Genomic DNA, 15,262 nt, shown 5'->3' on the forward strand with positions numbered 1-15,262 from the left:
TGGGGCATCAATGATCATGAGGAAGGTGAGGGATTAGCCCAGAACTACACTGCAGGACCTGTTCAATGACCTGAAGAGAGCTGGGACCACAGTCTCAAAGAAAACTATTAGTAACACACTACGCCATCATGGATTAAAATCCTGCAGCGCACGCAAGGTCCCCCTGCTCAAGCCAGCGCATGTCCAGGCCCGTCTGAAGTTTGCCAATGACCATCTGGATGATCCAGAGGATGAAAGGGAGAAGGTCATGTGGTCTGATGACACAAAAATATAGCTTTTTGGTCTAAACTCCACTCGCCATGTTTGGAGGAAGAAGAAGGATGAGTACAACCCCAAGAACACCATCCCAACCGTGAAGCATGGAGGTGGAAACATCATTCTTTGGGGATGCTTTTCTGCAAAGGGACAGGACGACTGCACCTTATTGAGGGGAGGATGGATGGGGCCATGTATCGCGAGATCTTGGCCAACAACCTCCTTCCCTCAGTAAGAGCATTGAAAATGGGTCGTGGCTGGGTCTTCCAGCATGACAACGACCCGAAACACACAGCCAGGGCAACTAAGGAGTGGCTCCGTAAGAAGCATCTCAAGGTCCTGGAGTGGCCTAGCCAGTCTCCAGACCTGAACCCAATAGAAAATCTTTGGAGGGAGCTGAAAGTCCGTATTGCCCAGCGATAGCCCCGAAACCTGAAGGATCTGGAGAAGGTCTGTATGGAGGAGTGGGCCAAAATCCCTGCTGCAGTGTGTGCAAACCTGGTCAAGACCTACAGGAAACATATGATCTCTGTAATTGCAAACAAAAGGTTTCTGTACCAAATATTAAGTTCTCCTTTTCTGATGTATCAAATACTTATGTCATGCAATAAAATGCAAATGAATTACTTAAAAATCATACAATGTGATTTTCTGGATTTTTGATTTTTAGATTCCGTCTCTCACAGTTGAAGTGTACCTATGATAAAAATTGCAGACCTCTACATGCTTTGTAAGTAGGAAAACCTGCAACATCGGCAGTGTATCAAATACTTGTTCTCCCCACTATAGCTCTATCTCCACAACCAATGTCCTGGTATGTGATTTCATCTTGACATTAGACTTACACTGAACAAAAATATAAACGCAACATGTAAAGTGTTAGTCCCATGTTTCATGAGCTCAAATAAAAGATCCCAGAAAGTGTTAATTATTTATCTCAAATTTTGTGCACAAAATTGTTTACATCCCTGTTAGTGAGCATTTCTCTTTTGCAAAGATAATCCATCCACCTGACAGATGTGGCATATCAAAAAGCTGATCAAGAAGCATGATCATTACACAGGTGCACCTTGTGCTTGGGACAATAAAAGGCCACTCTAAAATGTGCAGTTTTGTCACACAACACAATGCCACAGTCTCATGACATGCTGACTGCAGGAATGTCCACCAGAGCTGTTGCCAGAGAATGGAATTTTCATTTATCTACCATAAGCCGCCTCCAGCGTCGTTTTGGAGGATTTGGCACTACGTCCAATCGTCCTCACAACCGCAGACCACGTGTATGCCGTTGTGTGGGAGAGCGGTTTGCTGATGTCAACGTTGTGAACAGAGTGCCCCATGGTGGCGGTGGGGTTATGGTATGGGCAGGCATAAGCTATGGACAATGAACACAACTGCATTTTATAGATTTATAGAATTTGAATGCACAGAGATACCGTGACGAGATCACCTCATGTTTCAGCATGATAATGCACAGCCTCATGTCGCAAGGATCTGTACACAATTCCTGGAAGCTGAAAATGTCCCAGTTCTTCCATGGCCTGCATACTCACTAGACATGTCACCCATTGAGCATGTTTGGGATGCTCTGGATCGACTTGTAAGACAGCGTTTTCCACTTCCCGCCTATATCCAGCAACTTCGCACAGCCATTGAAGAGGAGTGGGACAACATTCCACAGGCCACAATGAACAGCCTGATCAACTCTATGTGAAGGACATGTGTCGCGCTGCATGAGGCAAATGGTGTTCACACCAGATACTGACTGGTTTTCTGATCCATGCCCCTACCTTTTTTTTAAAGGTATCTGGGACCAAGAGGTGCATATCTGTATTCCCAGTCATGTGAAATCCATAGATTAGGGCCTAATCAATTTATTTCAATTGACTGATTTCCTTATATGAACTGTAACTTAGTAAAATCTTTGAAGTTGTTTATATTTTTGTTCAGTATAGTTCTGTTGACCTGATCAATCCGAAAATGTGGCTGTTTGATAGCTGTGAATCTAAGCTTTTTCTCATATATATATTTTTATTTCACTCCATATACAAACTCATACGAACAACAATTTACAGACGTGCACAAACAATGACTACATCTAATCTGCCCAGAGCCAGATGCTCACACCCCCATCCCTAGAGTCTGCATTATTGTTTGCCACTTGGCCTTAAACATTTTATCAATTTGTTTTTCTTGGTCGCCCATGCTATTTCAATATGACATGGCATTTTATTTTTCCATTGTGTTAATGATTGATTGATTTCCACATTTTTTGTATACGTTTTTTCAAGATGACCGACGAGAAGAGAAGAGAATTGTCCAGCCCATTGGATATCTCACTACACCCCCATATGCCATGTCTTGAAATTATGCAGACAGATGGATTAAAATAACATTTACTAATACTTCTGACAGCCAACTTTCTAGCTCCGCCCACAATTTCCGGACTTCATATCATTCCCAGAAAGCATGGATTATTGAGTAATTATTAGTTTCACCCTTGTAAAAACTATTGGTCGCTAAATCCGATGAAATTACGGACCATGTAAAAACTATTGGTCAATAAATCAGGCTAGAAGGACCACATAAAAACTGTTGGCTGGTATACCCTCACCCCCTCTGAGCGGTCGCTGTGAATGGCCTCACCCTCTATATAAATTATAGCTAATTGGTTTGGTTCTGCCCTCTATAGTGCTGTCCGGTTAGAACATGATGTTGAGGCCCATCACTGTGCTCTTGATAGTCACCACCACACACACACACACATGTTTCCTTTGAAGATGTTTATATGATTTTAGTAATCCGAATGATTTAGAATCTTATTGTTGTGGTTTTTTCGATGCACGCACAACATTCAGACACCCGTGTTCCTGTCGACAATAAAAAGTCCTCAAAACATGCGCCTTCTCGATAACACTCTTGACCTGAGTGGGCGGGTGCAGTGTCCAGATGGGGATTTTCCAAGCACTCTGATTGGTTGGGAATGGCAGGACTGTGCTGGGTGAGGGATAATTAAGGTATGCTGAGAAAACAAACTAACGGGATTTAAGGGAAACTGAAGGGACTCTGAGGGAAGTTAGGTAGAGAGGAGAGGAGCAGGACGGCCTTTTTTTTTTACAACGCTTAAGACATGACTCTGCCTTTGTGCTGTAGAATTTGTTAATTTGGTCTCTTGTATAATAAATTATATACATTAGTTTATACTGGATTAAGCGTACATTTTTGTGATTTCGTTAGTTATGCTCCAATTTACCCGCCATCTTGTGCCAACATCAGTTCTTTTTCAATCTTGGTTCCAATAGTTAACTTTTTTTTGTAAGAGGTTGTCAGTCGGATATGCTCTCTGCAAGGTTTTGTATATCTTCCCTATCATATGAACATCGTTTTCTGACTCAAATAAGATTACCTCAAAGTTGCTCTGATGTACAACATATTTCAAATCGAAATGTCGTGACATGTAACTTTTAAGTTGCATGTATTTGAAACGATCTACATTGGTCAGTCCAAAATTAAAGTTGAATTCTGTCATGGAAAAACATGTATTTCCTGTTATCAAGTCATTTACGGTTTCTATGCCTTTTGTTTTCGATGTGGACAGTTTATCGGTGAATTCTGAAAGGCTATCCAAGGATTGTTCCATAAGGTTCTGTTTTTAGGGAGTGATAATCAACGTTTTCCATTGATAGCCTATATGAATAAAGGGTATATGTGAGCAATAACTTGTCATATACTGACATTGTTGGTCATAGGTTAAAATCCCTATTGGAAAAATGAATGGGATGTAGGGATGAAAGAACGAGTGATAACACAGAAAGCTACCATTGCTGCACTGCTATCACACATTTTCCAACTCTAGGTAGGGACATAGACCTTCAGAAAAATCACTATGAGACATTGTCACCCCAGATGAGACAGACGGCCTAAATTTGGGGGTCTGGCTCATGGACTAACTACTTTTGATGTCTGAAAACATCTGGCAAACGTTTATGCATTAGTGAAATATCACTTTAAAGGGGGAATCAGTAGTAGAAACAATAACAAAGCGTACTCCCTGCCCCTGTTTCGGTAAAAAAAAAAAAACAGAGGGAGGGGCTGGAAAAATGTACATGACGGGTTTCGATTAATGCCCCGGGTGAACCGGGTTTGCGTTACTTTTGGGATCGGGCTGCCTCCCGGGCGAAGTCGGCTCAAAACAAAAGTGACGTGGGTTAAGCACGTGGAGTAATATGTAGGATGCTGTGTTTTCACATGCAAAAGTGATTGCTTTATATAAAAATGCTTTATCTGCCTTTCACAATGAAAACTAATTTGAAAATTCTAACATATATTTTATGGAAAATAGATGATTCTGAAGGATGCACCATGCTGCACTGTAGACAATATGACAATGCAGCGCATATTACCATTCGATTCGAACAGGGCGTGCCTCCCTCATCAGCTACGCCCGGTCACGTGACAGGCCATAACCCGGTTTAACCCGGGGAAGCTTAATCGAATCCCTTCATTGTTTGAGGCTAAATAGTTAGTGTTTGTTTACATTTACGTTGTTTACAAACATTGGAGTAAATTGACAGTTGAACTAAGCTCATGAGGCATTTATAAGTTATATTTCAAGAAGCAAATGGGTAGGCCTATATATAACTAATATATAAGTCCAAAAATGGATGTAGCAACTGCTGACTGCCCCCGCTCTAAACCCAGAGGCGCGAGACTTCTGTGAACGCTTGCGTAAACAGACCAAACAGATCAGGCCGGGGGTTTGTGGTTTGAGAAGTCAGTATAAGAAGTGACACATTCTTCCTTAGTTGTTAATTTTATCGAAATCTAAAGGCACAACCTAGATTCGAGCCAATGTCTTAAGTAGTTGAACATGTTATTACTCTAACCTTGTGAACGTGACAAAAAATGGACACGTTCTCATTTTCGTCAAAATCAACTTTATATCGAGGGAGTGCTGTTGAGTTGACGGCTTGCACATGCGCAGTTCGGCGCGAGACAACCGTGAGACCCGATGACGTATTTCTACACATGCGCTAATGCAGCGTTCAAAACAACTGAGAACTAGGAAATCTCCTACTTCAGTGTGTTCAACACAACTGGAAACTCTAGGGAAAAAACGAGCTCCGACTGGGAAAAAATCTTTTAAACGGTCATCTATGAATTCCAAGTCCGGAACTCGGGCCTCTTTCTAAAGCTCCGACTTTCCGACCTGAAGATCACTATCGTCATGATTTTACCTTGTTTTTTCTGAAAGCAGCATTAGCTAGCCAAAGTCTCCACGACATCGCCTATAAGTGTGATCGGGCATTTCTATTGGAGAAGCAGTTTTAGCTTTATACTCTACTGTCTTTGGTATGGAGTATGACTGACTTGAGCATCGCGGTAATTGGGCAACTTTAGCACATTTTGTTTTGCCTGAGTGAAGGAAATGCTGTACATTAAGATGACTCGATGTATTTTGAAAGGTGAGACGTTGATTAGCCAACAATAAATAGCCTACCTCTTTGATGTCAGCCAAATCTTTTTTTACCAGGTAAATTGACTGAGAACACATTCTCATTTACAGCATCATTTCCAAATTCTAAAGCTCATGTCAACGTTTATGGTCCTTATGTTTGACGTATTTACAATATGACATGGCGTCATACCCTGGGTTGTGTTCTGAACAGAATGACAGTTTGTTTATTGTGAAGAAAATTCGCCGGACCACACGAACCTGAATGCACTCATAACTCCTTTCTATGCGCACCAAAATTACGATCCGTTTCTCGGAATTGCCTTGTGAAAGCCTAACACTGTAGTTCGTATTTTATAATTTAGCTAGTCATGTTGGCAATAGAACAAGCTTTCAAATTATGCCCACCTGACCCCGATTTCGATTAACAATGGAACTTTCTGGATTGCGTAAACAACACTAATTGTGTGATGGCGGGGATGCAGAGTTATGTTTCAAATGTAACAACTAGCCTACAACTGTGCTTGCTCTAGTTCCTCAAAGGCACAGGTAGTAGGTAAAAAAAAAAAGAAGTGCCTTATAGTTGAAGACTTCTTTGATTCATAAAAGTGCATTGAACTTGCTTAGGTTAGGAACTGTGCACACTTCGGAGACACCAGTTAGTCCTCTCACTCAAACGCTTGTAATTGTGTTTTATGTTGCACCTACCCCACATTTTCCAGGAATATTGTTATGTTATTTCCGGCGAAAAGTAGAGTAAATGTAAAATGCATATCAAATCAACTGCGTAATGTTTGGATTAAGTCTTGTGTCAGGTGAACCGTTGTGTAGGCCTACTCACCTTTAGGCTAATAATTTCCCCATGATCTCCAAATTGTTCCCTTTCAATTGTTAGCATGGTTATGCATATGCTTTTCACACTTCTTCTGTAAGAAACATTCCAATTTGGCCCTATCCCGATAGGCCAATTCCCTAAATAAATATATCTGTAATTTAGATGAATCCCTTATTCCTGCTTGACAAGTCAGCTTTTTAAGACCCAATTACTGTTTTGAGTTCCCCCCTGGCCTGTTGGATGCATGGGATTTGGGTTTGGGAAGAGGCATTGGTTGGCCATTCCAGGGTTGCATCCCAAATGGCACTACTACCAGAGCTCTATAGGTCAAAAGTAGAGCACTATATAGGGAGCCATTTGGGAGACAACCTAGAGAGGAGAGTTGGGATGGAAACTGTCTAGAGGAATAACAAAAAATCCCAACCCAACTGCATCAGGACAGATTTATGACAAAGGCCCATAATCTTATAATAGTTTCTGCTCTGTTTCTTAACCGGATGTTTCTTTCATTATACTGTATGTCAGAGGGCAATAAAATGCTGGAGATTTCCCACAAAGCACCTTGTTTTATGTCCATGTCAGTCACTGTAAATTACCCACAAAGCACCTTGTTTTATGTCCAGGTCCTTAACTGTAAATTACCCAACAAAAAAATTGACTTCAATGCAAAAAAAAACACATTTAATCATATTCAGAGACTCATTTTTCCAGTCTGTTGATACATGGATAGTCAGGTTTCACCAGCCTTATCAACATGACAGTGTCCGTCCCAAATGGCACCCTATTCCCTATGTAGTGCACATCTTTTGACAAGGGCTCTGGTCAAAAGTAGTGCACTATTTAGGGAATAGGGTGCCATTTGGCACGCATACACAGCTGTTGCTCCATAGGTGGATACTCACTGCAGCCAGGGCACATACTGTAGAATAGATGGTTCACTTAAATGTGTGTGTGAGAACATGAGGCCTTCATTCGAAACACAAGAAAAGCAACCTGTACAAATACTGAGTAAAGGAATCCTACAAGAGTGGTGTAAACACATATACATATTCACAAATATTCCATAATCAGCATAATCAATAGTCCAATCTCTTATCAACAATACTTGTCTCTTTGCCTTGAAAACCACACAGTTGCCTGCCCAAAGCATTTGCATTTTTATGTTATAAAAATTACTATTAATAATAATCATTACAGTAATCACAAAACTATGTGAGTTTATATTACCTCTAGTTGGAAATGTGTCCCAAATGGCACCCTAGTGCATTTATAGTACACTACTTTTGGCCAGGGCCATAGGATGCCATTTGGGACAGGTCCCTATCAGCCAAGCTGGCCCTCTCAAAGCCCTTAAGATCGAGGTGTAAGGAGTGCTGCAGTCCTGTGTGTCACCCAATCTCCCACCTCTGTCCTCTTATTACCTGTTCCTCTCGCATCCTCAGACAGCACAGCACTGTTCAATCTTTGGTGAACACGGTCGTTTATTTCGGTTGTTTATTTCACAATGCACTCTGCTGAAGGGTCATGGACACACTCGCAGTAGATCTTGTCTGTTTCTTTTGCACAAAGTCTTTAAAAAACAGCCTCGAGATTCTATTGTTGCTGCTCTTTTTTGGGATTTTGATGATTTTGAATACACATTTAAGTAATTTTAAAACCAAAACATTCTGCGCTTTTCCCTCCCCCTCCATTCTTCCTTCGTCCCGCTCTTCAGTCTTGGGTGACAATCCCGTCACCCCTGTTTCTGTTCTACACACAGTCAAACAGATATCAGTTCATCATGTTCGCTCTCTCTCTCAACAGACAGTCTTCTCTGGCCCGTCCATGTCCATTGAATCAGTGGTTGCAGGGAGTAAGAGACAGACAGACATCCCCCCTCAGCTGAGCTCGAAGCCTGCGGAGGACTCAATGGCGTACAGCAGCTTGTTCCTCATCAGGTGCTGGTCGCAGAACTCGGGCAGCTTAAGCAGGTTCATGCAGGTTGAGGCCGTGGGCAGGCGCTCTAGGTCGTTCCCCCCATTATGGATGCAGAAGGCTGGGTACAGCTCCTAGAAACCCGGGTGGGGATGGGGGGGGAGAACCGTGTCAAACTAGAGATTCAGAAGGCCATGGAGGCCCTGTATACATTCAATTCACACAACTGATTTACAACGCATTTGGCACAACACTAGTGATCGAGCAACATCAGGATATAAATGTGATAAGCCGTGAAAAAAGCGTGGATATACTATTAAAATAGGCTGTGATGTTTGAAGGAGACCGAGTGTGACACTTGGATGCAGAGCAAGAGCAGAGAATGGTCATTTCATGTTGTCTATCTGGCACTTTATAAAATTACTCTTTCTGGTGATGAGGCCAGGACACCTCATCTCCACCCACATCATCAAGGCCAAGACACTGCTAGGTCCCAAACGGTACCCTATTCCCTATATAGTGCCCCACCCTATGGGTCCCTGGTCAAAAGTAGTGCACTATATAGGGAATAGGTGCCATTTGGAGCATACCCATTGACGGTTTCCATCAGAACCCACAGGAATCATCCTTTCTCTTTCTAACGTCCAGCCGCTCTATAGCTATTTAAAGATTAGAAGTGTGGCGTGGGGTTCAGCGCCTGTACCTTCCCGGTTAAATGGTTCCCGGGGGGCTCGGCAGTAACGACACCATTTTTCGGACAATTATAGTATTAAACTATCGTTGCTTATTGAGAAAGTGTCATTATGGGAACGATAATTCTGGGAAAAAAGGCTATCGATCATCTTTTTTTAAAATGCTTCTCCTGACAGCTATTTCACCGCTAATGAATCCTTGGACATTTACGGCAGCTAATTAAAGCTGGGCTGGCATGGGCCCAGGGTTAGGGTTAGGGGCCACTCCCCGCCCCGCCCTACCAATCACCATCATCGCCTCCTCTCCGGGCCCAGGGAGGAGGAGACAGGGAAAGGCAAGGACACCACATTCACACACTCCCCAAAGTCAAATTCATTAAACGGGGGAGCTCTCCAGCCCTCCTGCCTACGCCACCGAGGGAGATTTTTGGGTGTGTTCCCATCCGTACCCTCCTCTCTCTCCCCGCTGTGGGAGTACTTAAGTATTCTTAACTAACGACGGCAACAAACAGTAGTAAAACCAATCATATGACAATTACAGCTTCTGGTTATCCTAAGTAAGGCATATAAAAGTCCTAATGGATTTCAGCAGTGCTCTCTTTTCTATTTCCAACCATTTTAGTGTCCCTATAAATCAAGTCATTAGGTAAGTGAAATGGCTCTCGATTGGAGGAATCGTCAGCTGAAGTCACAATAATGGTAATTCCGATAAACGCAATTCCATCATTTCAGTTCTTGGCTGAAGTCATTTTGGAAACAAATAGTTTGATGATGTTGCAGCAATGTTTTGGTGCTAGTTTTTGGGGGCGGCTATTAAAAACTAGTATATTCATTCTGGGGTTATACCCTGTGCCCAACTAAAGAGGTCGAATGACCTAAAAGAGGAATTAATTATGAATAATGTGAAACTAACTTCCCTACTACTCACGAGGTTAAACAGGAGCCAACAGTGCAAAGGTTCACCGTGCCACCGGCTTAGTCTGAAACCAATGACAATATTTGTCCGGTGGGTGATGCCTGCCGACCGAGCCCACACCCAACGGTCGGGCAAAGGGCCTCAAATTGACAAATAATCCAGAGAAGGGTTGTGAACCGCAGCGCAGGAGAAGATAAGCAAGAACCAGGCAGCCTTAGGAGTCTTATCACTAAGCCCAATTTCAAAATGATCATCAGAGGGTGTTATCGGGACAGGTATTTTCATTACATGCCCATTAGAACAGTGAACACTCCATAGTGCTGAAATTTGTCTTGGGGGCTGCATCCCAAATGGCTCCCTATATAGTGCACTACTTTTGGTCAATGTGTGCACTAGATAGGGAATAGGGTGCCATTTGATACTCCCTGAGTGTTTGGTTAAACACCGGCTACAATCAACAATACCAGACGGAGGGTAGAAAAGAAAAGGAACCAACTGACGTAGTGAACTTTGAACCCTCACCTTGAAGCCCAGGAGAGGAGGCCGCGAGCAACTGGTGACAAACTTGAGCAGCTTGCGTTTCTCTTCATCGGTGAAGCTCTCCACCACCTCCCAGAAGATGGTAATGACAGGGTGGGTGGCAGTGTAACCACCTGGAGAAGACCGAGACAGAAAGGACAATATGACACACTTGGGTTTTAGTTTAAAAAACACCTGTAAACCGAGTGAATCCACTGTCAGACAGAAGCAGTTGTCACATTCAATAGTCATTGTTTGTGCTGTTATAGACTCATGATGCCAGTCATACCATCTCGACCAGCACACATGCCATTCAACCACACATTAATCTTTAGTGCAACCGTATGCCATGACTAGGCCACCTGGCCCATGAAGTTGGCAGGAAAGCTTGACAGTTAGCTCTATGGAAATCCTCCTGACTGTACAACACATTAAATGCCAAAAGTAGTTACTCCTACTACTAGTAACTGAGTATCACTTTGATATCATTTTCACCATTATGACAGAGCCTAAGTAGTTTTGTTTCTTACAATAAACTTTTATAAACCATCCATAATGCGATCATACCGGAGTAGTTTGTAAAGGTCTTCAGGTCGTCAAGACAAATGGGCACATGAGCTCCAGATATCAACACCTGTAGTGGGAAAGCAAAGATAGGTGAAGAATAATTAGGAATGTATCTTTGTGTGTGCATGTTTGTGTAAGTAATGTGAATAGAGTTGCAAAATCCTGGGAAAGTTGCCGGAATTTTGCGAACCTAGTGAAAATCCATGACATGTTACCTGGATCTCTTGCTGGTCAAACATGCGCAGCCACTCCAGGTTTACCACGTTGGCCAGGCCCTGTCTGAAGGCCAGGCAGTGGGGCCTGATCTGTTTGTTGAGTCGGTAATCTGCCACTAAATGGATGTATGCTATCCTGTTGGCCGTGGACACAGGGATGTCCTTCCCTCCCGGCTTCAGCTCAACCACCTGGTAGAAAGAACCCGTCAGACATTAATCACATAGCCACGTTGAAGGCAACCAGGAGAGAGAGAGGGCACATGTCACCCTCAACACATTTTACTGAGGGTATTACTTTCTCCATTTTTTAAACATAGAGTGTCACTCAAGTAGCACGCAAAATGCAAAGTAGAAATTTGGTTTTGGAGCATCTAATATTACCGTATCATTGGAGGCATACTCTCAACACTGCTGTACACAAGACAAGCTCTTTAGGCCCAGAGAGCTTGTTTTGAGGGTACCATTGGAGCAAGGGGAGAAATCACTGATCAGGCTATGGGACCCAGGGGTGGGTTTGGCAGGCCTTAGATGGGACAGTGCACAGGGGATAAGGACCAGTTCTGTGTTCCTGACTTTGGTATGATCCATGAACAGCTGCTGGTCCATTAAAAGTTTGGCACAAGATTCTTCCACCAGCCTGTTTCATCAGCTATAGTTTGTTGAGCTTTGGGTCACAAATCCTGATCTATCTCCTTCCTGGAGTAGTTTGTATGTTGATTGAATTGTCTTGGAGGAGTTAGGACACATACCAAATAATCACAGTGAAATAATCCAGATCATTTAGGAATTTATGATACTCTTCAAATCATTGTGTTCCTGAAAATCTTAATTATTCACCTTATTGAAAAAAGTAGCCAGCTAAGGGGGTGAGGGGGCATGTCCCCCCGCAAAATGTTTGCCCTACAAAATCGGTTAATGAGTAAATTAAGTAGCCAACCACAAAAGGGTTAATAGTCAGCTATAGGCAGCTTGCTCTTATTGTACGATACCTTCTAAAGAAGGGGTTTATTTCTGGGAAGTATCTATAGTACCTTTAAATTTAACAACATTTCAGTCAAAACGCACTACAGAAAATGATTGAATCGACAATGTTTTCAACAGGTCATTCTGAATCCGTAACGTTACGCGATTCCAGGTCATATTGACTCTTCACCTTATTGCATGAGAATGATTGTCTTTATCTTGCTTGCTTTGACTATCTCCCGAGGGCATATATGGGCCAGTCTGCCTCTGAGTGTGTGCCTAATCTCCCGCAAATTGTTTTCAGTATTGTATTTGCAATGCCGTATTTGCAAACGCGGGCTCCATTGTAGCGACACTGTTCAAGCCTGTTTAAAGAGGAGCTAATAAGAAATGCTACGGCCCTGAGCAAACAGGCGGAGTGGGTAGAGTGCTTAACCCAGCCCGGGGTGACTGGTGAGGGGGACAAGAGGGCAGTGAATAGGCCCACTCTCTGTCAAAGCAGCCGGGCTCAGACATGGTGGACGTGCTAAAGAGGCGAAAGACGCGCCTCTCAGGCGTGTTCCCAGATAATTGCTTGAAGGCCCGCTTGGTGGAATGGTCAACATAGAGCCTTCTATTCCCCGCGGCACGGCAGCAGTCGGGACGAGAGCGGGCGACGTGCTTTATCTCTCTCAGCGCCAAATACAGACAATGTGAGGGAAATGAATTATTAACACCTCACAGAGAGAGCGTATAGAGAGAGTGAGGGAGCGGGGAGGGTGGCAGCTAGAGACCAACAAGGAGGAGAGAAAAGGACAAAGGGAATGGAGAGAGGGACAGAATGACAAGGCCAGAGAGACAGGCACGAATGAGGGATAGAGGCACTGGCAATCAAAGAGAGAGACGATGGAGAGAGAGAATAATACTGACAAAGAGTGGGAGAGACAGAGTGGTAGTGTACACGTAAAAGCAGTGAATAATTCCCCCCCCCCACAAAACACACACAGATACCCACCCACCCACCCACCCACCCACTCACTCACACACCTGTGCCTCTCCCAGGTCGTTGTTGACAATGGTGAAGTTGAGTCCCAGGTCCTCCACGTCGTCCTCGTAGCTCTTGAGGAAGAGCAGGTTGCGGTACATCTCAGGGTCCAGCGAGGCCAGGTGGTGGATGTCCACATCGGCACTGGTGCCCAGCAGCTTGGATAGGAAGAAACTGGCAAATGGCAGCTCCACCAGCATGTTCTCATACAGGGCCTATAGGGAGACAGGAAACAAAGGTCGAGGTCATACATTAACTCAGGTCAAAGGTCATGATAACATGATGTGACTCAGTTGGTAGAGAATGGTACATCCAACACCAGGACCATGGGTTCGATTCCAGCTGGGGCCACCCATACGAAAATATATGCGCGGATGACTCAAAGTCGTTTTTGGATAAAAGCGTCTGCTAAATGGCATATATTATATTATTTCTTATGATAAAAATGAGGTCATGATAATGTCTTACAAATCAGACTAACAGAACAACCAGTGAACAGAAGAATCAATAACAACAATGAGAAACGATGAGAGAGCCATCTTCGCTGTTTTCAATTAAAAACCTTTACGCAACGCATTAACCCAAGAGCGACCGGAACATCCCGGAACATCGGATATGAAAGCGATAACATAGTAAATCAGTTCACGTCGGCGCAAGAGCGCAAAACAAGAACACAATCTGTCTAAAACACACAGGCCTTCAAATCTGCCGGCCGCAAACTTTATAAATGTCAATTCTATCCTTGAACTGGGCTGCCATTAAGAACCATGGCCAAGCAGTTGACTCATAAAACCGGGATCTAATGTACTGGGATAGTCCTAAAAAGAGCCCGTTCCAAGCGTTAAATATACAGCTCCTTATAAATGATTGCACTAAAAATCCTGACCACATCAGCTAAATGGATTATAAATCTAGTCCATTTCCATAATGCATGCATCTCAAAAACACACAGGCAGGCATAAATCACTGGCTATTTTCTAAACACAGGTTAATTGCACAACTTCAAAACACAGTCTATTTTCTATGCAAAATAATCCACTTAGCATTTCCCAGGGAGTCTCTACGACTTCCCCGACCATATGCGCCGCGTGCCCCCTTGAAACCTATCAATAACACAGTGCCGGTTAGAGGTGGCAATAAGTAGGCCTACATGGGGGAAGAGTAAAAAAACCTGTGGCATATTATTTTTTTTTTATGGCCGCTTTATTTATGGGTGTTTATTGCCAGAAATGGTGCCAAAATGACTCGGGATAAAATGGATTAATTATGGCCCATTCCCTTTTAATATAAGTGAGTGCAGTGGCAACGCAATTAAAGCAGATCGCGGCGCCATCAGGGAGAATAAACGCCCAACAACATTGCAGGTTGCCTGCTGTTAGCTGCCAAGTAAATCCCTTAATTTACAACATTAAGAATCAATCAAAATATGCCTTTCAAACGCATCACTATCAATCAGGGGTGCAACCCGCGCACCTCTGAAAGGGAACTTTTAGTCCGACCGGGTAGATCAATGAGGAAAGGCACTGGGGAGGACGGGGAGAAACCAAACACAAAACTTCAGCCACCCTGAGAGAGTTTGGATGGCAGGTCAGGCCTAACAATACAGGGCTTTTGGGTGCAGTGTACTATCATGAGTGGGTGTCCCAGATGGATGGATGGGGTGAGTAAGGGGTGAGGCGTGGAGAGGAGGGGGCCGGTCTGATCCACCCGTCCTACTGAAGGTTACTGGACGGTGACAGTGATGTGGGGCTGTGAGACTGGCAACAGGAGACCGCTCTCTTTAATAGCCCAACAAAAGAGAGGGGGGCTACGAAAACAGCACCCTGCCGGCACAGCAGCTTAAAGGGTAAATTCAGTATTTTACAACTTGTAAGAACTTGGATGGTTCCTCACCCTGAAATCAGTCT

The 15,262-nt window shown here is 43.5% G+C and overlaps 1 protein-coding gene across 1 annotated transcript in view; it reads right to left on the reverse strand.

Moving 5' to 3' along the window:
- Nucleotides 1-7,209: 7,209 nt before the first annotated feature.
- Nucleotides 7,210-15,262, reverse strand: part of LOC121549994 (ubiquitin-protein ligase E3C-like) — a 33,197-nt gene continuing 25,144 nt past the window's right edge. Inside the window, exons 20-24 of the mRNA XM_041862037.2 lie at nucleotides 13,358-13,570; nucleotides 11,369-11,557; nucleotides 11,154-11,220; nucleotides 10,590-10,720; nucleotides 7,210-8,593 (exon numbers count right to left, since the gene is read on the reverse strand). Of these exons, the coding sequence (XP_041717971.2) occupies nucleotides 8,423-8,593; nucleotides 10,590-10,720; nucleotides 11,154-11,220; nucleotides 11,369-11,557; nucleotides 13,358-13,570 (771 nt within the window). The 3' untranslated portion in view covers nucleotides 7,210-8,422. The remainder of the gene's footprint in view (nucleotides 8,594-10,589; nucleotides 10,721-11,153; nucleotides 11,221-11,368; nucleotides 11,558-13,357; nucleotides 13,571-15,262) is intronic.

This window comes from Coregonus clupeaformis, chromosome 34 (genome assembly GCF_020615455.1).
Source record: "Coregonus clupeaformis isolate EN_2021a chromosome 34, ASM2061545v1, whole genome shotgun sequence".
NCBI classification, from domain to species: domain Eukaryota; kingdom Metazoa; phylum Chordata; class Actinopteri; order Salmoniformes; family Salmonidae; genus Coregonus; species Coregonus clupeaformis.